The sequence below is a fragment of the Schistosoma haematobium genome, chromosome ZW (genome assembly GCF_000699445.3).
Source record: "Schistosoma haematobium chromosome ZW, whole genome shotgun sequence".
Taxonomy (NCBI): Eukaryota; Metazoa; Platyhelminthes; class Trematoda; order Strigeidida; family Schistosomatidae; genus Schistosoma; species Schistosoma haematobium.
Window position 1 is genome coordinate 25,761,864 of NC_067195.1, and position 26,009 is coordinate 25,787,872.

The following is a 26,009-nucleotide window of genomic DNA, read 5'->3' on the forward strand; positions in this document are numbered from 1 at the left end:
GTCTGCTGATCGATCATTAGTCTACCAGGGTTTATCTTTGGACTACTACTCGGAGAAGTGTACATCTATTAAATTTTCAAGCCCCATCATGTCAATACAGTTGTAGAATTACTACCAGCCATATAAGAATGATATACGCAGTCGTCGTAATGCAGTAAATAGGTCGGAATGCATGAGACGGGCTTTATTTGAAATATGCTTAAATCAAACGTAATGTGGTAATGTGTGTCCAGTTAATCACAAGTAATAATAGTGCACAAAATCTAGAACGAAGCAGTAAAGCAAAGGTAAGGAAGAAAGACACGACCATAATGATTTGAGATTATTTGATTAAATAAATGTAAGGTAAAGATTAGCTTTGGAATGATACATATATAAGACGCTCAGAATGATCTTCCGTGATCCAGATATATAAGTGAAAACTTGAGGAGTACTCTCGAATATTATTGACATAGCGTGACGGACTAGAATGTAAGAGTACTATCTACTAATTGCGGCTAAATAAATGCTCCAAGCTTTACATTCTACTCGCAGCTAATAAGATAATTTGACTTTTACTATATATTGGAACTTGAGGAAGTAGGCTTGAAGGTCATAAACAACGAGCAGACAAACTAGCTAATTAGATTTCGGGTTGAACACTTGCCACTATAAAGAAGCGTGGTTTTCACTTGAGAAGACAGTACTTTGATGAAAGATAGTCATTGTTTATTCAAATAATACTTTCAATCCACAGACGTTATTATTTCGAGAATGTCTGGTAAGTCAATTATTTTTCAAACAGTCTTAAGCGGTTCAAACAAAAGATTTTTGATTTACATAGAAATACAGTGATCCGGTTGTCAATTTCATAGTTAATAAGTCATTAAGACTTGAAAACTGGTTCTAAGTTTTGTGAAGACTGATGACGTATATGGAACATTTGTTGTAATATATGTCAGACTCAGATTTGTGAAGTAAGGACGGGATCCCTGAAGCCTACGTCATTCCATTTCTAGTATCCCTCTCTGGGCGTCTTATCTTCTCTCGAATGTGCCAGTCGAAGGTACGGACACCACTGTTTCATACTGAACTAAAAATAATAGGGTTTAATTTGATTTACTTGACCTTCTTACGTAGTGAAAATTTTATTAAATGTTGAAGTAAGGTTTCTCCCAATGTAAAAATGGGACAAATAATCTATATTTTAGCGGAAAAGTGGGCATATGACGAGATTACGAACTTAAAACGACAAACAGGGAGAATTTCGGGCGATTTCCCCATGAAAAACAGTAAAATTTTAATGGACTTCTTGATTTTTATTCTTTATTTTCTGACGGAAGGTTTTCTTTATTCACTAATTTTTGCTTTTATTCCTTCGTCTTAGGTTCTTTGGATGTATACTGTTTATTAATCTTGTTCAAAATAGTACATAACAGAATTAAGTACTTTGAGAAGTGCATTTTATATTTTTGAGGAACAAAGAAATACGTTGTAGTGTTCATGATATCGCTGCTGACATGGTTATATTTCATGTCGTTGTACACCTGTACTACTCACACTAAGTAGAGTTACATTCAAAGATTCATCACAAATAAAATTTAAAGAAATTTAAAGATTAACACATATGATATCTTTAAATATCACTCACCAATTTCGAAAAAAGAGTACCTGGTAATCTTTTATCCCTTAATCCATTCACTGTTCAACCTTTGATTTGTTAGTCGCAAAAATAGATCGTATGTAATATTCAACATACAATAGAACACAATAATCCTCCCAATTCATGGTATTGCTTAGATTTGCTGTCATTTTCGAAGTAGTAACGGAGAGTGATTATACTACATACTCCAGTAAATAGTTCGTATTTTATAGTTTGGTATGAAAAACTAACCTTAATGTATTTATAGTGTGTAGGATTTGATCTTGGTTTCGGTCGTTATTAATAGGAATGATAGCCCGCTCGACTATGACAACCTCTTGAGTTTATTTTTCACTGAAGATCTGATTTCTCCTTAAAAGCGCCCACTGGTGAAACTGGTACCAGTCGCCGACCACTGGATGGGAAAAACGGGACCCTAACCGAAGCTTGGTTTTAGAACCTTATTGCGGTGGCCTCCAACATGATTATTTTTGCAGAGAGTAGAAGGAAAAAACTTGTTTCTGCACACTGAACACTCGGGTATGTTCGCATCCGCAATATAACGTGAACTTTCTGCTTGGATGCGAAATTCAATGTAGGGTCTCCCGTGGGTGTAGCACAATACCTGAAGCATATATTAGTCAAAATGGTTGAATGTTCAGCAAAACAACGATTACTCTCAAAAGTCTGAAAGCTGTTGAATAGTAGTGCGCAGTTGTTTCCAAGTCATAACTAACTATTACTCCCAGATCTTCTTGTTTCTGCACACGTGGAAGCTACTCACCGTTGATCCTTATGCTGGTAACCATTGCCGTGTCCAGTGTGGATTAGTGAACTATTTCCATCGTTCGTCTCGAAACCTAAAATTCGGAATCATTTAACTAATCCGTATAAATTTGTTAGGAGATTACGATTATCAGTCTCATTACGTGTTCTCCAAACTTTGACACCATCTATGGACAACAATGTCGGTAGCTTAAGCAGTTTTGGTAATCCATTGACTCAGAGAAGAAATTGTGGACCTAAGATGTTACTTTGGTGTATACCACTTCTAAATGGTTTCCATACATATGATGTCTTAGCAACAGGATCGGTGAGAAAAGCTGAGGTATTTTAGGTTATCCTTGTATTTACAACCCTCTGAGCTCATTCCAACACGTACGTTTCACATTTCATACTAGAATTCCTCGCTTTACTTTCGTATTCTGAACGTGGTGGGCGACAAGATATAACAGGTATTCCTGTCTAGTCTTCAAAATAGCTTTGAAAGGTCCCCAAAAAATCCGCAAGTCTTAAGCACCTGCTGCTTTGTTATCACCCTTAAATTTGAGACCACCGTTTACTGTGACTCGTAAATCCTTACAGTTACCAATGTTATGTAAATGGATTTGATTTCCGATGTAATTATGCAAACGATGTGCATTACAGTACTTGTGCTATTACTTGTCCTCAACGACCACCAAATCGTCCACTCATCCAGAGGGTTCATATCAACTTTTAACCCTATTTTATCATTATTGTATTCTAAAACTCTCAGATGTAAGTTATTAATAGCTTGCCTCGATCTTCGAGTTTCATTTAGTATGGATTTTGGGTTATTGTGAAGAACACTGAGCAACAAGGTTATCTTTATAATTTTGTGGGTGTTGCTGCTTTAGATTGCTAAATCATTATGATATTTCACTTAACGTGAGCGCATTCAATTTATTGTGCAGCAGTTTAAATTAATATCGGTTTGACTAGTGCATATTACAGAACTTCACTTCGCTTGTAATAAGATATTACTATTGTTACCGTGTCTGTTTCTCCATGCTCCAATATTCTATACAAAGTCATAGAATATGGTTTTTCCTCTTCATTTTGATTATTCACAAGTGCTGAGTTTAATGTAGGACATTCATTTTGATGTTGGTGCTACAGTATTCTCATCAGTCTTTGTGTAATTTGTTGTTCGAAGCTTATCATATACTTCTGTACTAAATGAGTTACTTATTTCACTTGTTTTTCGCATCAAATTCCGACTATTCGTAATGCGAATAAGTGTTATATTAATGTGGGCTGTGAGTTAGATATGTCACTGATTTTGTATCTTAAGCTGTTTCAAAATACTTTCCATGTAACTGATTTTTTAGTTTGATATTAGTAATTTTCTGTAGATGATCTTGCCATCAGTGTTTTGCTTTCCAAAATAAGTTCCATTTTTTATCTATCTCTTAATATTTTGGAACCAATACTTTAAGATGCTTAGCTTATGTTACGTTTTGAAGGGAACGAACGTCACTGTGGCACTGTACACTTTTTTTTTAAATAAAATTTGAACCTCTAGTGGTTTTTCGATTTCTTAACCTTTAAAGAAAACCTATTTTTAAATGTTGTCAACTGTTTTGTTAAAATGTAGTGTGAAGGTGTTTTTTTAACTATAGTAAGCTAAGAAGACTCGCGTGGGAAGGCATAAATGAATCTCTTAGATTACTTTTCATTACTGTGATCTTGTTAAAACATGTTTCAAGCGTGTTTTATTTATGGTCTTTTCAAAACTAATTTTAAAATCGTCCTAGAAGCGTAAGTTCCACCTTTAGAATCATACTGTTTCATAAATGCTTAAAATTTTGATAGTTTTCGATGTTGCTTAGACGTACGCTACCTAAAATGAATAATTGTCTTTTGATAAATGACTATCTGGTCAAATATTATCGTTGTTGATTGAACTAAGCTTTTAAACTGCGAATTCACTACTTTGTTGTATCTTCTTATCGTTTCTACTTTTAAAGAAAATAGATCAAGCTTCCCAAAAGCCTATTTGAAACTTTTTAAGTCAAATGCACCAGAAAATCTCGTCAGTGTACATCTAAATCAGCAGTCAGTAATATGTGATCCAAAAGTAAGTTGATGGTCACACAACTACTCATTTCTCTCACTATTCATACTAGGGTGTCCTAAAAGATATATGGCATATTGTGAAAAGGTAATATATGTCAAATGCTTTCTTATTGGTAAAATTAAGTGGCATGCAATACGACACACGTTTTTGAGCCTGAAGCGCTACAATTATCATTATGTTAAAGAATAAAATTCAACAGTTGGAAACTGAAAATAATCAGCAACACGGTCGAAACAAGCAAAGTGAAATATCTAAAATTGTATCAACTCTAGGACTAACAGAAATATAATGAATTACTGGATCTATGCTACAAAGAATATCCTCGACTCCCGTCATGAAGTCTCTAATGACAGACAGTTAATTCAACCACCCGGTGTTCACCTGCCTTTACGGTTTAGGTTATCTGAGTCCATGTCGTAGTTTTGCCTCCCATTCATGTGAAGGACCAACTAACTCAAAAATAAATCGAATATTCCCTTAAAACTCTGTTTTATTACTAAGCAGTTTAAACATATAAGGGTGTCATAGTTAATAAAGACCGATATGTTTGGTGGTTAAAAGGTACATGTTTAAGCTTTTGAACCGTAATTCAGTATAACGTCACCTAAAATTCTTTGGTATGACACATATGCTGCCCAAAACATACGACAGTAAATTATTACATTTTAGTTTGATGTTAGATTGAACAAAAGAAGGAACAAAGTTAACAAAAAATGAAAACTGTTACTGGTAATCACAACACATGTCAAATAAAATCTGTAACCGAGTGGTGTATTTGAATTTTCCCCTTATTTGACTAAGAGCTTGTCCTGTTGACCTCGATTTGATTGCTTATTATTGATCTTTAACCTGTCATTAACTGCTTTTTTATTTGGACTGTGTCGCTTTCTGATCTTATTCCTGATCTTATATTTATCCATGAATCTTCTGATAGATTGAATTGATTTCAATCTATTTGTTGACTGCTGATTGACTTAAGTGACAAGCTTTTAACAATTCCCGAGTGTTTGTAGTATTCCTTCCACCAAAGTTTCCAACATTTCTCCAGTCGAATGTGCGTTTACAATTCTCCATATGCTTTGATATAAGCCAAGATCTTTCCTGGCTTTTGACCACTAAATGATGTTCATGCATGTAAAAATGAAGATGGCGTCCACTTTGTCGAATGTAGAGTTTGCAACAGTTTATTGTGGATGATGTTCGGTTTTCTTTCGTCATTTTATCCCTTGGTTTGAATAAGATTGACCAAAGAGATTTTGCCGATTTATGCGTTAGATCTGTTCCAAATGGCTTGAATAATCCCGTTATTTGTCTTCTAAATTTGGTAGAATCATTCATTTTTTGATTTTCATCTTTGGTTTCATTTCTGCTGGTTAGTTGGATTTATATTTTTTGGCGAAGCTGAGTAAATAGCTGTTCTTTCCCTCATTTTTCCTCACTGTAATATCCTGCGGTATATTCCTGCGTTCTGAATAAAGTTTGTAGGCAGTTGATTTGGTGAAGTTCGTGCCTATGGTATTGTTCAGAAAATAATTTAAGCTTCAAGATTAAGCTATCCAGCTAAGAGGGCGAAACTCCACAAAAATTGTATATCTGAACAGCAAATCTTACTCATCATCTCAAGACAGATGCCTTAATTCTTAGATAAATTATATGGACAAAGTTGCCTGAATGTTTAGACCTCGGCGAACTTATTTGAAATTTTTATGAACTTTATTTTCAGTTAATCTATTTTCCTAATTAAAGTTCTAAATGTCCTATCATTAGATAGCTGTTCATTTCCCATCCAAACTTAGTTTCTCTTGCATCAATGTTTTTCTTCATTCATGATCCTTTTTGCTGGTGATGTGCTGTGCAAACTGACAAACACGTGCACATATTTCTACATTGTTGACTTTTTATAGTTGTTTGTCGTATAGGTTCACCTATTTGCACATCTTTTACGTGTTTTGTGAAAGGAAGTTTCTTAATTCTTGGTTGAACAAATAAAGTCTTATTTGGAGAACTTAGAGACCTAAAAACATGTTGTTGTATGTTAATTAAAAGTATTTGAATTAATGTACCAACTAAGAATTGTCTGAATACAGCAATTTAAGGTAGGTGGAACAAGATGAGCACAGCCAGACATATTAGACTTGGAATTCGTATTAAGCGCGCAATCAAGTACAAAGGAATCACCATTTAGTAAAAATACTACATTCTGGTAAAATAAATGATTTTCAAAGCAGGTACACGATTATTTTGGCAAACTACACGAAGAATGCGAGTTCGGTGATTTCGTAATAAAATTGAAATGTAAGGAATAAGTTTAATAACCCTATTTGGAGTCATAATTTGCCGGTTCATCCTCAATTTGCCTACTGCATTTACCGAAACCTTGTAACCGACATAAATCATAAGTTAATTTCGATTTTTAATTTTTTTCTCCTGTAAAACACGTATCTTACTTATCAAGTGTTTTAAACATGTGTAGTTTTCGTACTACATAAACTAAAGCTTCTAATTTGGACCAATTCATGACTATTATTATTATCATTATTATTAATGGCTTTATTCAATATTATATACGTTATAGACTACGTTGTCCGAAAAAATCCCGAATTCCCTATTCGTTTTAAAGCCCTTAAAATATCTATTTGCTACATCAATCAGCGAATAAAGAACATAATTTTTATTGCTATCTTTTGTCTACTGATTACAAAAACCTTTTTTTTCAGTTAGAGGTCTTTCAAACAATAAACAATCCACCCAAATTTTTCATACTATTTAGACTGGTGCACGAAAATCCCCATTTGTTTCGAAGTTCGTGGACAAAATTCCAGTGAAAACAATGAAAGATGTTTTTGAATATGGCTTAAATACTTCAAGTAAATCCACTTATTCAACTACATGTTGATTATTGTTTGTTCCTAAAGAGTTTTAACTAGGAAAATATATTTATTGCAATCATAACGTACTAAAACCTTATCACTGTTTTGTTATTGATACACAGTAGCAAGACTGTTTAGTTATGAATCTCTAATCAGCTTTCTAGAAATCATTCAGAGAATCTTGGAACGAAAGATGTCTGCCAATTGTTCATATATATATATATATATATATATATATATATATATATATTAACTAGTTGTCCTCAATATTGTACATGAGGAATTTTCTTTATTCTTACTTCGAATATTTTTTAAAATAGCAATAATCGTTAGGGGTAACTGATTGCAGTCTTTCACTTCTTGTAGACTATAGGCTTTCTAGTTGAGCGTCGTAAGACTCTGGACAAGTAGCTTGAAAGAAGATAAGGGTGACGTTGCTCCATTTTATTATTATTCTCCCGCAAATCTTGGACATCGTATCTGTTCCCTGACTATTACCTTTTTTGCTATTTCGTGTCTAATTTCTTCGGATTTGAAATTTCCACTAAGTTAGTCAATATCTGTATCTGAAATCCAAGTTCTACTTGAAAATAAAATCACACCAAATTCCTTCACCTCAGATGAGGAAGCACAAGCTTAATAGGTTTAACTAAGACCCACATTTTCAGCCAAAATTTCCTCAACACAGTCAAACCTAACAGTAAATGACGACAAGTAAAATATTGAATTTCTTAAATTCATTTTCATTGCTTAGCATTTATCAGTCTATGTATTTTCATAAACTTTATTTATAGCCTTCCAAAAATATTTTCATACGCTATGTTATTGTTATTACATTGAAAAATTCCGTAGGCTTGAATTTCTATGATATCCCTTTTTAATATGATTTCGAAATGCTCACTTACAGGGTTTTATCCATGTCTAAGAATACGACTCCCTTCCAAAAATAAATACTCATGGCTCATTTACAATGAGGTAAGTGAATTTGGATTATGCTTATGTTTTTCAGGTAGATAAAAAAATAAAAGCTATTGGGACAGCTCTTGTGAAAACTGTGAGACAAAGACGTAATGCTGAAAACTTTGTGGGAATCTATGGACCAAACTCACCGGAGGTGATTATAATTGCTGTTTGATTTTAAACTAGCGACTGGCTGGTTGTTAAAGCTTTTATCCCGGATACTGATAGGAATTTATTACTGAATTATGATAGGTCATTAGTGAAATTGAGATGTACCTGATAATTTGTGAATTTCGAAATTTTGATGCTGTACAATAAATCACGAGTCTCGTTCTTTTAAGCTGATTAGTCGGATATATATAGTGCATTTATTCTGTGCATACGTCATCCTGTGGTTTTTCCTCATCTGTCGATTCCTATATCAATTGATAGATTTTGGTGCACAAAGTGCATGTAACTGATATCAAATTTGTTCCTCGACATCGATATCCCAAATCTTGTCCTCTCTTTTTCACTCAAACACAGTTCCAAATAAATAATACTTTAACCATTGGAGTTATGGTCATGATTCCTAAACATTTCCTAATAATCATCTAAATTGTAGTGCCCAATATGCCTACTAGTCTTTTATGATCAATAAAAATTCTATTTTTAATGAATAAGTGTCAGTTGATAATAAAGAGGAAAAAAATTGGTCACTTTATAAGTTTTGATGCCAAGCTAGTTCTCACTTCTAATGATAATATAAAATAGAAGTGATCTTATTCGTGTGCTTATAGTGTTTTTCTTGTAGATTAATATGGGAATGCTATTAAATCAGCATATAGTCGGTAACCATTTCCAGAATCTATCACCATTATAAATGTTGCTTTCTAACAAAATTACTCAATTATTCTCTGGAATTAGGCAGAACACTAGTGTTTATAACCTTATAGGACGGATAATCTGAGAAAAACTAGGGAAGTCTAGTGAACAAAGTACTTTCATTAACAGTTCATTCATTAATTATTGAAACAAAGTAAAGTGAAGTCTTTGAGTGGTATGGCAGAGAACATTCAAGTGATTAGCAATGCTTTTGCAGTTATCCGAACTGGTTCTTCATCACTTTGTCTTAAAGGTAACTTATCATATGACTTTTAAAGGTTTGGCAGTTGAATTGATTGGGCTATTTTGGGATGTTTTATGTTATACATTCAGTTTCTATGTCAGTACAGCATTAAACCTAGCAGGAATTTTTAAAATCAAAACATGCAATACATCAAGCATGTGATTTCCCTGTTTGAACGCTATTATATTGTTGTATTTCTTTGTTTGAACTTGATAAAGGAAAAACATTATCAAGGCTTTTGTGTGTATTTTATAGAAGTGTATTTAATTTAAATCAAGTGTATGAGGTTTTTTAATAGTTTGTCTAAACTTCGAATGTTCTAGACTGGACGTAACGATACCCAATGAGCATAAAGTGTTCTGGAAGTGATATTTTTGTGCACAACAAAAACCCGAATCTGTTATTTGGTTCCATAAAGATTCAAATAGATTGTTTACTAATTACATATTTTGTTATGATCATTATTCCTTCTATTATCCAGTGGGTTATTATGCAACATGCATGCGCTGCATATGGTTATACTATTGTGCCCATCTATCCTACATTTAGTAATGAAGCAATACAACATATTTTATCTCAAAGTGAGTTTTTTCATTTCACTGAGTTAATTCTCACTTTTTATTTGACAATATTTTTTCTATACTAAATATTATGTTATCAGAAGGGGTTTATGGAGATTTTAGAAATTTTCACAGATTGAGATCATGAGTCAGTTGAAGCTAGACCACCATGGAAAACCTGGAAGCACTGGACAGCTGTTTCGTCCTAGTATGGGACTCCTCAGCAGTGCGCATCCACGATCCCGCACCCCGCGGGGTTCGAACCCAGGACCTACTGGCTTCGCGCGCGACCACTTAACCATTAGACCACGGGGCAGGCATCCAACGGTGGTAATGTCTAACTCCAACCAATCCACGAAGTTGCGCCACCGTACACCATTGTCTTCAGTGAGCTGATATCTCACAACAGACCTGGTTGAACTCCACTGGTAACGGCTTCCCACTAGAACTCCCGGAGTATCTCTTGAAGTCAGTCACTAGTGAGCAGATGATTATTACCAGAAGGGGTGCGGGGTCGTGGATGCGCACTGATGAGGAGTCCCATACTAGGACGAAACGGCTGTCCAGTGCTTCCAGGTTTTCCATGGTAGTCTAGCTTCAACTGACTCATGATTTCAATCTGTGTAAATATTATGTATCTGTATGAGATTAAGTTTTACATAAGCTTTTCTATGTCACAAGATCACTATAAAAGTTAAAAGGACTATGGTAATATTCAGCAGGATTAAAGGATGATCAAATAACATAGAGTTACTTAGGCATCGGCTACATGTTCAGCTGTTTTTAATATATAACAATAATCTAATAATCATCAGTTCGATATTATAATCTTTATTAATTTTCGGAGGAAACATTTCTAATTGAGTACCGTGTTACACTTTACACTATTTGCTAGCTTACTAATTCTAAACACTGATCCTAGTAACTTCTGGAAACAAAATACTTGGTATACATTAAGTACGAAATAAAACATCAAATAAATATTGTTTTTAAGGACGTGATACGCAATTTTGAAATCTTCATGCTTATTTAAATTAATGTTAACTGAAATTTCCTACACATATGTTTCTATTTTGATATGCCGTAAAGTCACTATTGTAGACAAAAAAGAACATGAAAAATTCTATCATTAGTGATCAGTCTTATTACAATTTGATTTTAGCACAAGTGAATTGTATGCTGTGTAATTCAGGAACTGAAGCTCTTCATCTGCTGGACAAGTTCGAATCTTCTCTTGAATATTTAATCATTGTTTCATATGATGTTAAAGTTGAAGAAGTTAAGTCTCATCACGGCTCAAAAGTCTCTGTGTACTTGTTTGAGGATTTCCTGGTAAGTACATTAAAAAATACTCCTTTAACGAGTAGACATATAAATGTCAAAAATTAACGTTTTGTTGAACTTTTCTCTCAGTTTCTACACCTTTATCTATCTAATTCGTATTCTACCCATAAAAGTTAAAATATCCCTGTTCAATAACCTCATTACTTGCACAAATTACTCATGACAAGGAGAAAAATCCATAGAATAGTTTGAACTTATTACTAGTTAAGATTTGACTTAAAGATATTATGAATTCTTACTAGAATGAGTTTTACTTCTGGTCTTGTTTTTTAAACCTTTTCACATGTATAATTTTTGCTACGCAATTCACTATCTAACTTAATATCCAATGACTTATGAAGTGGAATTATGTTTGAAGAAAGGTGTAAACTTTCTAAATCAAGCGTTAGCATTACTTCAGATCCTTTCCTAATCTTGAAAATCTGATTCCTGTTGTCTTGTTTTCTGACCTTACATTTACGTTTTATTTTAATGCAAAAATGATCGAATCGGTGCGCAAGATGCACCCTTTATATATATAATACCGTTTTTGACCGTATTAATCAATAAAGAAATCGGAAAAAGAAACACCTTAACGATAACTACGTTTCTAACAAAGAAATCTAGTTTTATGAAAATATGCTCATACAGTTAGTTCTTTTTGCTCTCACTTATTCAAGTTAACACATATGGCGATGAGATAAATTATCCAGTTTGATGTAAGTAATCTATGCCGATAACTTGGTTCTCACCTATAAACTTAATAACAGTGTGATTTCTGATTTTTCTTCATTGTTTATTATCTTGACCACTATAATATCGAGGAGTTCATTAGTGAAGACTCTAAAATTGCTCAGTAGTCTTCAAATGCTTCATTTGCTTATATCAAAATCATTCGGTTGTTCAAAACTTTAATGGTCGCTTGAAACACCTCTCATAAGTGGTTAATGTCAAGATAAACTACTAAAACTTCCATTGAACAACCACTTATAAAATGAAAATAAATTCCTAGCTGTCACTTGAGATGATATTCACGCCTCAAAACAAATTGAATTTGTTCAAGAATCTTTCAATTTTTATAACTTTTACTCCACGTGATATCAATTTCATTCATACCACTTCAAATTTTATTGGTCTTCATGTTGACCATGCAAAATGTACGATTTTTGTTAAAACTAATCATACCCCTTAATTAACAATCAAATTACAGAATAATCACCTAGATTTTTGCATTATTTTGCTTCAGAAGTTATGTTCATGACTATATGCGTTCATTATCCAAAGGTTGCCTTTAGTATAAACAACCAACATTGTAGTTGAAAAATATAGATCTTGCCGAAACTAGGATCATTTTATCAACACTCTATCGTCATATAATGTTTCAGGAACTGGGAATGAATAAACTTTTACCAAAGAAAGTGAGTTTTCATATTTTCTTAACTCATTCATTTCAAGTGTGTGCCACTATCCCACCTATCATAAACTGTAGTCGAAAATTGGATGCATTCTCTGCGTTTAGTACTTGTACAGTATTCTGTGGATTTTGTTGAGTTAAAAAATACCATAAATTGCAGTATAATTTACCAATCCAAACTACTTTTCTTAATTTGGATTCAGAATATGAATTTCCAAATATTGATTTTTGTCTGCTTGCACGTCAACTAGTTTTATTTAACAAATTTTGTATAACTTCGTTTTGATTAAGAAATTTATTTCTAAGTGGGGGCTGAAAAATTAGCCTAATTTCTTTTGTCTTATTCATTTCTCACTTAGAATGCAAATAGACCTACATATCTTGATACTTTGTTTTAATGAAAAAGTAAAACACTAACTCAACTTTGTATATTTTTTGTTTCTCATCGTGATCATGATTTCACCGAAAAATACGTAAAAACTCAAATTAGAATTATTTGAAAACCTATAGCAATATAAAATCCTGTTATTAAGGTTGATTGGGTAAATGAAATTAATTTTTATGAAGGCATGCATGAGCCTGAAGTTATATAATGGGCTGTGAGAAAAGCGACGAAGGATTAATAAATGTCTTTTGTCTATAAATCTTTCAAATAGTTGATCTTATCGATCTGTATCTTCACTGCTCATACCAATACCAATTCAACAATAAACAGTTTTACTCAGAAAGTTTTATTGAGAATTATGTCATATCTATAAATCTTTTGAAACTAACACATTTTATCGTTTAAGTCTGCTTGTTGTAATCGCTCATTTTTACTTTATTAGTATAACTGATTGGTTCTAGTGCTTTTCAATCGATTTCAAATATTCTGAGAGAGATTCATAGAAAATGTTATTTTGTCAAAGCATTTGCTTTCAAATATCGTTTACATGAAAGTTATGAATACTAAAAGTTACCTCATATCATTTAGTCTTATCATCTATCGTATTATCTGATAAAGGTTTCAGTTCCATATGATTATGAATATATTTGTGAAACTGATTGACGGATTTTAAACACCTACAACAAACTGATTCCAACCTGCTCAGCAACTCATTGGTTTAACTGACTAATACACTGGGTATATCTGTTTGTGTTATTCCGGATTATTCAGTCTTAATATAAACAGCGTAAATACATAATTTATGTGATTATAATATCCCTTTCAATATTTTGTCTCTTGCCAGTCACTGATTAGGCTGTTTTTGCTCAAACTAAGTTTTCGTATTGAAAGGGTTTCATAAGTAATTCTTTATTTTAAAGGATCCATTGCCATCTGACCTCTACATGGTTTGCTATACTAGTGGAAGCACCGGTAAGCGTTAGTTTCACTTCAGCATTCATGCTGTTTGGGTGTATTTCAAATACTAATTTATTAATTTTTCCAACTAGAACATAACCTTTTTTCTTTGTTCCTCCGTTGATTACTAAGGAAATACTTATATGATAATTTCGCTAACCACAGATCTTCGTTTGTATACTGACATATGAGTTATAATTTAGTCTACAGTGATAACGAATTAGGAAACTCGTTACAGATAAATTTCTGTTCTACTAATGTCCTACATTATTGCCACATAATATGAAGAATCATTATTCCTTCCTTTTCCTGTAACTCTTCAGCCAGCGTACTTCAGCTCAGATCAAATAAAAGTTTAAACGCAAAATATGTTCCAAATTGAAAGCCAGATTACGTATGAAACATAAAAACACAATCACTTATTCCAGAAACGCACAGACATCTATTACACGGGATCGAATTGTAACAACTTTGTCATCTGTAAATGTTAATGACCACTGACATGTTGAGTAAGAATAAATCAGCTCGTACAAACCATGTTCTAAGGAACATGTGAAGCTAATATGTTAAGAGTCAAGTTTCCTTTTATTTCTTCGGCTGGTGGTTTTAAAAGTTGATGAAAGCATTATTTGTAGTAGATATATATTTATTAGGTTTGGTAAAATAATCTTTTTATTCTAGTTATTTGATAGAAGTAATTTTATCACTTATTTTTTGTAATTTGCAAACTAACATTATATCAACTTATTGTCGTGTGTAGGATTACCTAAAGGAGTTATGGTTAACCATGAACAGATTGTGGATGCTGTATTTTCCATACTAGAAGCTTCAGAAAACAAGGTAAACCTTTACCATTTATGCTTCATTGGAGTTCAAGAGCGAACATGTATCACATAAATTTTCCAACCCTTATATAGGTAAAAAATATATCTTAACGGTGAACGTAATTTATTGTAACCATACAGCAACATATTTCTATTGTCTCAATCTAAATCGTTATCTTTTACTCCTATTTTTTACATTAGATTTATATCACTGACAGCTGGGACCATTAAACTTTTATGTAAGAGACTACCTTCGTATTTTTTGAAGCCTTTACAACCTTAAAAAGAAACGTGACGAGCGTTTTTATTTTTGTCTAAAATTTTCGTACTATTTAGGTACGAGTTAACTTATATGGTTTGGTATTTATTTAATGGATGACTGTTCGTTTTGTTGTTTCTCCTAGCTCATCAAATCCAATTCAAGTCATCTTTCATATCTCCCATTGGCGCATATGATGGAACAAATACTCTCGGTAAGCTATCTTATTTACGCTTCGTTAATTGCAGACATTATTATTATGCGTTTTTGTATATTAACGGTCAAGTACATCAATTGTATGTCGTAATTATAAATTTTTTCTTCCTACGAACTGTATAAAAAAAATCAACAAATGAACTGATGGAAATTGATTATCTTGATAATTTTGTTCAGAACTGTATCTTCACAACCATCAGTAAAGCTAAACAATCTACTATTAATAGGAATTTTCGTATGTTAGGCTAAATTTGAGAAACTTTTTCACAGGTAAACCGCTAGAGTTTTTTTGTGAAGAGAAACGTCATGCATTCTGATTTCCAAAGCAAGAAATGGTGGCGATTAGTTAACCCTCTTATGAGGTCATAGGTTCACATTTCTAAGTAATTTTGAACTCGTCCATCCAGTGATTCTTAGTTGTCATTGATTATTCAGGTGATACCTTCCTGTGATGTAAACTATAAAGTAAACAAAACTACAGATACTGTTTGTCGAATTAAAAGATAAGTTTTCATATAACAGAAAGGATTTTATGGCCACTATGCTAAGTGAATCTTTGATATAGCATGTGCTTGATAATTTAAGACTATTCTTGTTTGTTGGGCCTAAACAGTTTTCTTTAAATTCGAATATTGTGAGTCAATATTAATTTTCTAATAATCAATGACGCCTTTTTTAAGTAGAGTAATCCCGACTACAATCATCTCATACAGCTTGAAAGCAACTCTCTTACGACAAGAACTAATGCTTCTTTAAGTATGTTTTAGTAATTTTCTGTAGATTTTAAAACAATTATTTAAAGTTTTGGAACAAAACATATGTTGGGGCAAATCACTGGTTTACTTTGTTTACAATCTTTACTTTTTTATCGTTTCATTGAGCAATTTTATCGACATATTTTTCTTCTCGAACGATTGTCTCACTTTCTTGTAGTCCTATTATATTATGATGGGAGCCCGTCTGGGATTTCTAACTGATTCTATTGATAATTTGGTGGTAGACGCACAAGCTTTGAAACCAGGTGTGATAACAGCAGTTCCACGAATACTTTCTAGTATTTACACTAAATATCAGAAATCATTGGATGATTCCAAAATCAAAAGACAACTTTACAATCGGATTGTGAAGATTAAAATGGTTGAACAAAAACGGTATACGGTTTTACTTTAAAACTTCACTGACTAACATTTCATAGCGTTAAAAAAGAATCCGTAGCATTTTTCACAGTCCAATGTGTATCAAGGCACACTGAGTGATTTGAGACGTTAAAGCATAGAGCCAAACGAAATAGTTCTTATATGGTATTGGTTCGAAATACAACGATTAACTACATTTGGAAACATTCGAAGCAAAAGCGATAAGTAGTATGAGATTTTTCTGTTTAGTGTATAAAAAAATTGGACATAAATTAACTGATTTCTGATTAACTAAGACACAAACAAAGGAGTCAAAATTGTATCAATCTTATTTAGGAACTATGCATTGGATCTGTATTACGAAGCAAAGAAATGTAATGGAAGAACGAAAATTTTCAAGGACTATTAAAACTCAAGAACCCGTGAATTTTCTCCAATACAACTAAATTTCAGTCTTAGTCCTCCAAATCCCTTTGTTTTTATAGGTCACATCGGTTTGGCTGGTTTACGATAAGTCTGCCATAAATCACTCAAATCTAAACATTAGTTTATGTCTAAAGGTTTGCATCCCGTCATTTAGTATATAAAGTTTTCTGTTTTATTGAAATCGTTGAGAATCGCATGTTAAACTAGATGAAACATTCAATATAAGTTTAACTAAGAAGCCTTTTTTGGACTTATCAGATAAATACAATTATTAAAGTGGCCAAAAATGAATGAATATTTAGGTCTTTTGAATAAGACATAGCTCTGCTAATTGTATTAAAGACTATTGCCACTGTTTTAGGTCAGCGAATTACCTGCGTAGATACTAGCTTCGTTTGACAAAAATGTAGTAATTGAAACGTAGAAGCAGCTGAACTTTTTTATCTAGTTTATATAGATGCTTTTTTAATAACAAATTCAAAATAAAGATTTCACTATATTAAACCTTTAACGAGTAATTTATTATTTCTGTTCATTTTAGTGGAAAATTCTATCATAATAGTATCTTGGATACGTTATGCTTTAAGAAACTTAGGAAGTTATTAGGCGGACGTGTATATTGTGTTGTCAGCGGAGGCGCTCCATTACCAACGGAGATATCAAAGTTTGTACATGCTGCATTTGGCTTGGTAAGCTAGTTTCTGTTCTCTCTGTTGTTGGAATGCTTCCCAAAAATGCAATCGCTCATGTATATATGTATGCAATTACTGGAACATTTTTATTGGCGATAATTTGCATTTTTGTAATAATTTACTCATTGATTATCAGTCTTCAGTACAAATAGGAACTTCTATTACTTTAGCTGACACTCACTTAACCGACCATTTTCATGCATTTACCTCCATGAGGAAAGAAAAAAACTATAACGTTCAAAATACTTCCAAATTCACCTACAGACCTAACTTAACACATGAAATCAAATTAATCATATCGAAACAATAAAAGGAAGGGATTACCTAAACTTAACTTAAGATTTAAGTGTACAACAATATTCAAACTTTCCTATTTTCATCATTAAATTTAAACAAGTGGCGAAAATCTTATTAGGTTTGAAAATCATTTTATTGTCAACTGTATTGTGAGCAAATTATTTAATGATTTATTCATTCTAGAAGAAGAGGCTGCTGATTTAAAATATAGTGTGCTTTGTTTATAAATTATTAATGAAGCTAACTACATACCAACTGGTTTCAGAATAAAAATACTAAGATTGAAGTTTTTTGTAAAGAAACAATTCAGCGGCAATAGTTATCAGAGACTTTATGAGATGTTATTTCTCATGGTTGAAGGACACGTTTTTATTTTTTTTTATTAGCTTATTTCATTGCTTATTATCAATTAAATGAAATTATTCCATGGTTTCTCTTATTTTTTCCAATCTAATGATGAACTTTCAATTCGAATGTTTGTTTCATATTTTTCCTACAAAAGCTTGCTGAGGGGTATGGATCAACAGAAACAATGGGGAGTATAACTATTACTTTACTTGGAGAGTACCGTCTAGGTACCGTAGGTTCTGTCGCACATGGTGTAGAAGTGAAACTTGTTGATGTAAAAGATCTGGGTTTAGATGCACTGCGAGATCAAAGAGGAGAAGTAAGATACAAGTAATGGTTAAAATTATGTAATATGCATCCTTTAACATCTCGGTTCCAGTAAACTTTGACTATAGTATATAACTGATTACAGTGAATAGGTTTTATTCATAGCTAGCAGTCAAAATCAAGAGAAAACATTCATGAACTTATCAACGGCTACATTTTCTTAGATTACATTTATGTAGAATAAAAATACGTTCACGATTGTGACCTTGTGAATATATAGATCCGTTTATTAGTACTTGACAAATCTAGCCAATAATCGGACTTGAATGTTTTATTTAACTTCATAATGTAACTAATCTATTATAAATAGATATAACAGATATTGTTATCATTATTTGGATCTTGTAGCTTCTTTTTAGAAAGATTGATCAGTTCTATAGTTGGTGGTTATCACCGGCTGACACTGGCTAGAAAATTAATTACAACCTAGAAGTAATAATCAGCTTCTTCATCCAATTTTAAACTGTAGATCATTACCCGATTGATGGTTCAACGTTTTGTAGTAAGAAAAAGCCATTCTCATGAGAGATATCATATCAGGATTTTTTCATCTGATAACAATTCAAGATAGAAATCGAATACAAATATTTCGGGATTTTTTTCAGTCTCGCTTCCTTAAAAAACCTACAAGTTATTTTCAAAATTACTTGTAGATCTGCGTGAAAGGCAAACGATGCACAAAAGGCTATTACAAAGAACCAGAAAAATCCGCCGAACTTATTGACAATGAAGGATGGTTACATACTGGGGATATCGGTGAATGGACACTAGTAAGTTCGACGATTTAATTTAATATGTTTTGTTTAATTGTTCTGTTTAGAGATACAAATCAGTTTTGTTCGAACAGTGCATGTCGATGCACAGTAATCTAAATACAACACCTTTGTAAGACGATTATTCTAAACTAAATTTTCACGTTTTGCTAAACGAACTTTATTCTCGGAACAGTTTTTAGAAATATAAAATTCAATTCATTTTAAAATATTATATGTTTGGATTGTGACTATGGATGAAACTATTGACTGAGTAGTGCCAAAGAGTTTTCAGTGATATAAACTAAAATTCATAGATTAGATTAAAGAAAATTTCGTGCAGGACTGTATTGGGACACGCTTGTTGGTCATTCCTTGACCAATCAGAACTAATGGATACTTGGAGAAGACTCTAGAATCTCCTTATGAAAAATTGCAAATACACTAACGTGTTTCCTATTGTAATTCCTACGTCTATCCAACCTTGTTTATTTGGAATATAATTATGTTCCTATGTAACCGTGTTCTAATTCGAAGACTTGTCGAGTGAAGTAATGTCCAAAAATACTAAGTAATGGGGGGATATCATAACATCTAAATACAATGTTATCATGTTACAACCTTGTTAGACCATCATATTCTATTTTCTGCCATACTTCAACCAACTACGAGGAATCATTAATATATCTATTAATTTTCACGTTAGGAGGGTTCGTTGAAAATTGTGGACCGTCTAAAAAGCATATTCAAATTGGCTCAAGGTGAATACGTTGCACCGGAAAAAGTGGAAATGGTTTATAAATGCTGTAAATTAGTAAGCCAAATTTTTGTGGACGGTAATAGTAAACAAAATTACCCTGTTGCTATCGTGGTTCCCGATTTTACCGAGTTACGTTCTTGTTTAAACAACGCAGGAGTACTACATTGCTCAAAACTTTCGGATCATGAACTTTCCCAGAACAAAGTTGTAAATAAATTTGTCCTAGAACGGATGAATGCTGTCGCTGATGAAAATATGCTGAAAAGTTTTGAAAAGGTATGAATGACGTTTTGCTACAAACTTTACGAAAGATATGCCGTAAAACAAGTATTTTACTCTATTTCATATATTTCGGTAAATGTAAAACAGTAATTCTGCTACACAATTTAATTTTAAGCAAGTTGGTTGGTGAAGCTGTGAACTTGTATTAAGAGAAACGAATGAAATATTTTTCACTTATATGGATTTACTGTCTGCTAAACCAAATAGAAATTCATAATTTCATTGGTTACTTTTAAGCGTATCTAACTCTTGTCGATTGTTTTTACAATTTTGACTTATCCTAGATTTGCATATCACCATTTGATTTTGTACTAATTCTTAAACTTATTCCTTTGAACAACGCGATAATAAAATTTTTAGTACGAAATAATCATCGGATGTGATTAATGTCGTGCATGCGTACCGGTAGATAAACCAGAATGAAGAATTCGAATGCGAATGTTAATTTCATTTTGTTTGTGCTAATTTGGTATGACAAATATGGGATAACGCATACTTTTGCCAGGCTCTACGTTGATTATGCTTTACGGCACGCAAGATCTTTTCATACTTCTTGTCAGTCTATGCGCTTAAGTGGACTCCAGTGCAGCGCTTAATTTGATGAAATCGTTGACTATCTAGTGTGATCACTGACGTTTATAACACTACTTCCACATCTTTCAGAGATTCTATGTTTTATTTGTACATAGGTCAATTTTCCAAAATACGTGTATACAAAAGAAAATTGACCCAAAAAACTTTTATTTATATTTTTAAATATCTCCAAATACAACAGTAGTTGGTTACTTGTGTAGTCGTACGAAAAAAGTTTATCGAAGTAGGTTTTCTGAACAGTAGATTTTAGATCATTTTGTTATGAGTAAAATAATAGGTGATACATCTGAATTTATTCTTAATTTCTCAATTATTTTACGTAAATGATAAACAATTCAACAGCTTACCCATTTTGTATGAATCAACAGTCATATTTCTTTGATCCATGTTTTCCAAATTCTTTTATTTTCGACAGGTTCAGGCCATTTATTTGACAGATCAGGCATTTAACTCTGATAATGGGTTGCTAACTCCAACGATGAAATTAGCACGTATCAAAGCTCGAAGTTACTTTTCAAAGATAATAGATAGTTTATACCCTCAATCTTAGACTGTCCTTACCTCTTCTTCGAATTAAACTGTGTAGTATTTAACTTTCGATACCATTTATAAATGAAATAAGTGTGTTTTGCGCCGGTATTTTTTCATGGGTGCTATAAGGCGGACTGTAATACTTTTGAACATAGCTATTGTTCTATGTTAGCCTTATGGTTATAGCATTATCTGGCTAACAATATTTGTTGTGTTGATTTTAATAATTCAAACTCATATTTTTCATATTCTGTTTTATTAAACCCATAAAGACAAATGAATTGCAGTTTTTGTATTCATATTTTTTTTTACTTCCCCTTACCTTTGTTTAGAGGGTTTCACAGGTTATCATCGTGTTAATGTTACCTTAGAACCGAATAACTACTTTTGGAGCACTGGAAAGATATAAATAATCTTTGATATTTTAAAATAGACTTTTTCATTGGTTTCTAGACATGAACAATGGCACACTTTTGGTTTGTTGTCACTTTATGGTCTGTATAATGTCTCATACAAAATACATTTTCGGCCAAAAGTTTCCAGAATGCATCTAAGTATTCCTGATGGATTTAACAACTGCGGAATGATGATAAATCGAATCAAACCGTGAAAGCCCTAAATTATTGACGTTAATATCTGTCAATGTACCTTATTCTTTAAACGTTCATAAAAAACGGTAAACGTTACTTAGTTGCTACCACCTTTTATAGTCGTAAGCTTTACCGGATGAAATGGGAAACACATATTTGTTCCTCTACCTAAATCTTTTTCTGAAGAAACTATAGTTTAATTGAGTTTTCCCTTTCAAGTTACCTAAATAGAAATATAGGCATGAAATAGACTTTATTGTCAAATCTCTTTCTTATCCGCTTAGTGCGATGTTTTCTGGACAGCACTCTCATTCTTGAAATCCAAGTCAAATAAAAATGTATGGCTAATAGACCTCTAAGTTACAAGCTTCAATTTACTAAGTCATTGTATTCAGTAACGTTTTCGAATCAGCATAATTTCCAGTATTATTATGAAGGTATTCACATATTAGAAAGTGGGTAAAATATAAACAAGCATAGAAAAATATATATCAACAATATTGACTCTCCGTCTGGTGCTGATTCTTAGTGAAAACTAACTTGAAATTCAATAGTCGTGACGGGCCTACAAAATTATCATCATAAAGCTTGCAGTCCAGTGAGGCATAAAAAGATATTCCAAGAAGAATAAATGAAGAATATTTCTCTGAAATACAAAGGCTCATGATAAACGAGGGTTGTGCAGTAAGGAAATGCAGGGAACATCTTTCCCGTTGCAGGTCAGTAAACACCATGATGTTATGTGGGTCACCACGATGACTTGAAAACACCAATCATAAACCTAATAGAACTTTTCGTATTGTAGGTAATTGGGCTAATATAAGAGTAAGCAATAGATGGCATGCTAAGGGTTTAGAGATTCATTTATTCTCTTTTCCAGCAGTCACTCTATGATTATGATTCGTTTCAACTATATAAATCACACTTTATGCTATGTTTCCCAACTGCCCTTTTTTCTCACGTTCTAGAATCTATTACTCTACTGAACGTTGTATACGATTAACTCTGTCCGTCACAAAACTATCTAACATTTTGCTTTTTTCCTTTCATTTCTACTCTTTGAATCATTATTTATGTTTATTTCAGTAATTTACCCTTGATAACTTATGTGCGAGGGATTCAACTTGTTCTGTTGACCTTTCTCTCATTTAAACCATACAGGTCGATCAACATTATGCTATCAAGAGTATTCACCTAAGCTACAAATCTGTATTTCAGTCTCGGTTGTAAATTTATGTGGACACTATAGCAAAAAAACGTTTTCTGTTAAAGATGTATGTGCTAAACGACTGGACTACAGGTTTTACAGATGTCAGATACATTGCTATAAGAAACAGCGCCTCTATTTGTCAGTCAAATTGTCTCTCTATTAGTCATTTAGAAATTTTTAAGTACTAATATCATCCGCATAAAATCACGTTATCGATCTGACATATTGAGTATTTTTACATAAAACGTTGATGGCTAAACTTATCATATATACCCTGTGCGGATGATACATCGATAAGATACAACAAGAAAAAAAGAGAAAAGGTTCGGCGAGCCCTGTTCGCACAAGTTAGTGATGTTGGATCTTAGCTGTGAATCGAGTTCATCAAGTCTCGTGTTAACACACATTGTAGCTCAGTTTGGTAAGAATACTTTTTTACATCTATGACTTATGGAGAACAACAAGATGTTCCAAACAGCCACTTCCTTGTATGACCAACAAATCGAAACTTTCATAGCTTGATATGTCATATGACTACATATCCAGTAATTAGGACCTAAATCTGTATGATAGAAACGGACTGAAAGTTACACAAAATTAATCATATTCAGACAATTCATAAATTTTTGTGCGCACCCAGTATTTTAATTTATAGATTCATAGGGTGAAAATGAGCTGATATTCAACTATGATGGGATGATAGTGTGGTGTTTGGTTAGCACAGAAATTACATTAAATCGTCGACTATCAAAATATGAAACAAATATACTGATAAACATCATATGAATATTGCCAAGACACTAGAGTGAAGATATATGTGATTAGATAGAAAATAACGTCTAGTGATATGTCAGAATTTTATTATATCTCTTGACTGTTTAGTAAAATTTCTACACTAAATTAATATCACATCACTTTTTCGAATAATACTTCATTATTTTTTTATCATCAGTTTACTTTGCAACAAAACCTTGCTGTTTATAAATATGATTAAAATTCAATAATTTGTAGCTATATTTAGTGTTACTATCTTTCACACTTATTCAGTCTGGACATCTTAAGTCTTTTTGCGCCTTATTGAGAGTAAAATACTTTATTTAAGTTGTAATATTGTTCTTATGGTGGTACTACAACTAATGCACTGATTATCACACACAGATACACCGTACTTGTACATTTACTCGTTTTTAATCCCTTTATTTACTGCTCCATGGTTCACAACTAACTTAGGTGATCACTTTTACGGTTTGGTCTGTCAGTCCTAATTTGAATTAAACGTGGGATTATTATATTTAAAACTGTCTATTTTGAATCATAAATTCTCACATTTTAAAATCTTTTCAATATTTATAAATTTAGAAGCAACACATAGTTATTTATTAAAATTATTCAGTATTAATATTTAGGATCTTTATGGGTGTCATAATATTGACTGAGTCATTTTTTGTTTTATTACGATCGTCTACCACCGGTTATGCACAATTTTCTCACAGCCCAGTGCACATTGATATATCGCAATTATTATAGATATACTCACTATCGCTATTAGACGAACTTAAGGTTTTTTACCATATAATTTTATGAAGTGTAAGTTCTGTGTAAATTTCTATTTGTTAAGTTTTGATGATGTATGTTGTTGATTATCACAAAAAAAATCAAGGAGGCAAAACTTTTGTCTATATAAATGATATGTAGAGTTTCTCTACAAACCGCTTACAATTATTATCATTGACTGATCTTACCAAGCTTGTAATCCAACAAACTACGTGATTTTGAAAATTTTATTCGGCATTTTACATTAAAGTCCAATTCCTTGACTAAAAAAGAAATTGTATCTATTTGAGAATGTCTCCCACTGTGATACGGTCACCAGACATATTCGAATTCCATGTAATAAAAAACAGCACAATTCCACTGAATATCGCATCTACTATTTTATGAAAAATATCTTTGAAAGTTATTGAATTTCTGCATTCAAAGATGAATACTTAATGGGTATGAATTAAGTTGGTTATGTGAACGGATCTACTTATGGTATGACGTGCATAGTCAAACGTTTATCCTGTTGCAAGAAATGTATTTACGACCCAACAACGAGATAAAGAATGTGGCAAGATTATTTACCGGGTTCCGTAAAATGACATTCATATTTATTTGAATTATTTTATTAAAATTATAAAATTCTCACTTTTTAAACATTTTTTATAAGGAATTCGAAAAAGCGAATTTATTACTTTGTTTACTTTGCTGTTCTATAACGTTACTTTTACTTAGAATATCAGTTATAAATATTCACCCTTTAAAAAACTAAATAACAAGAAAATTTCCTTTTAGCTTTAGCTTTTTAGCTCATATGTGTTTTGCCGTTTAATAGTGCTGTCAATGTAGTGGTCAGTCTTATTTTTGATTAAAAAGGTAGTGAATGTTGACTCAAAAAACTTGATATTGGTTTACTGAATTTGTTGAATATGTCAGAATAAAGCAGTCTTAGCAAAATTTTTGTTCACTCTCGCTAGAGTTGAAACGACTTGTTTTTCTATTCTGGGTAAAACGCGAGAAATTTCAAGTCACATAATATTCTATCACAGTCATCATTGTGCATTTACCAGATTAATGGCTTCCCAAATTCGCGGAATCTATATTGGAATGTGGATCACAGAAATAATAGTTATTTGGTTGAGGTTTT

At 32.4% G+C, this 26,009-nt stretch overlaps 1 protein-coding gene across 1 annotated transcript; it reads left to right on the forward strand.

The window, feature by feature from the left end:
* The first annotated feature begins 582 nt into the window (after positions 1–582).
* On the forward strand, positions 583–24,097 carry ACSL6_1 (Long-chain-fatty-acid--CoA ligase 6). Its single transcript, XM_051210829.1, has 11 exons — positions 583–760; positions 4,393–4,502; positions 7,273–7,369; positions 8,280–8,347; positions 8,382–8,486; positions 9,922–10,021; positions 11,163–11,332; positions 12,570–12,741; positions 14,043–14,094; positions 14,840–19,374; positions 20,063–24,097. The coding sequence occupies exons 1-8, from the start codon at positions 754–756 to the stop codon at positions 12,582–12,584; spliced, it is 672 nt and encodes a 223-aa protein (XP_051070848.1). The 5' UTR covers positions 583–753; the 3' UTR covers positions 12,585–12,741; positions 14,043–14,094; positions 14,840–19,374; positions 20,063–24,097.
* The last annotated feature ends 1,912 nt before the right edge of the window (positions 24,098–26,009 follow it).

Bases quoted from the DNA above. Each gene is read 5' to 3' on its own strand.
- ACSL6_1 (XM_051210829.1), top strand. The intron at 4,503-7,272 runs GTAAGTTGATGG...CATACTATTTAG, and splicing joins CAGTAATATGTGATCCAAAA to ACTGGTGCACGAAAATCCCC. The intron at 8,348-8,381 runs GTAAGTGAATTT...TATGTTTTTCAG, and splicing joins CATGGCTCATTTACAATGAG to GTAGATAAAAAAATAAAAGC.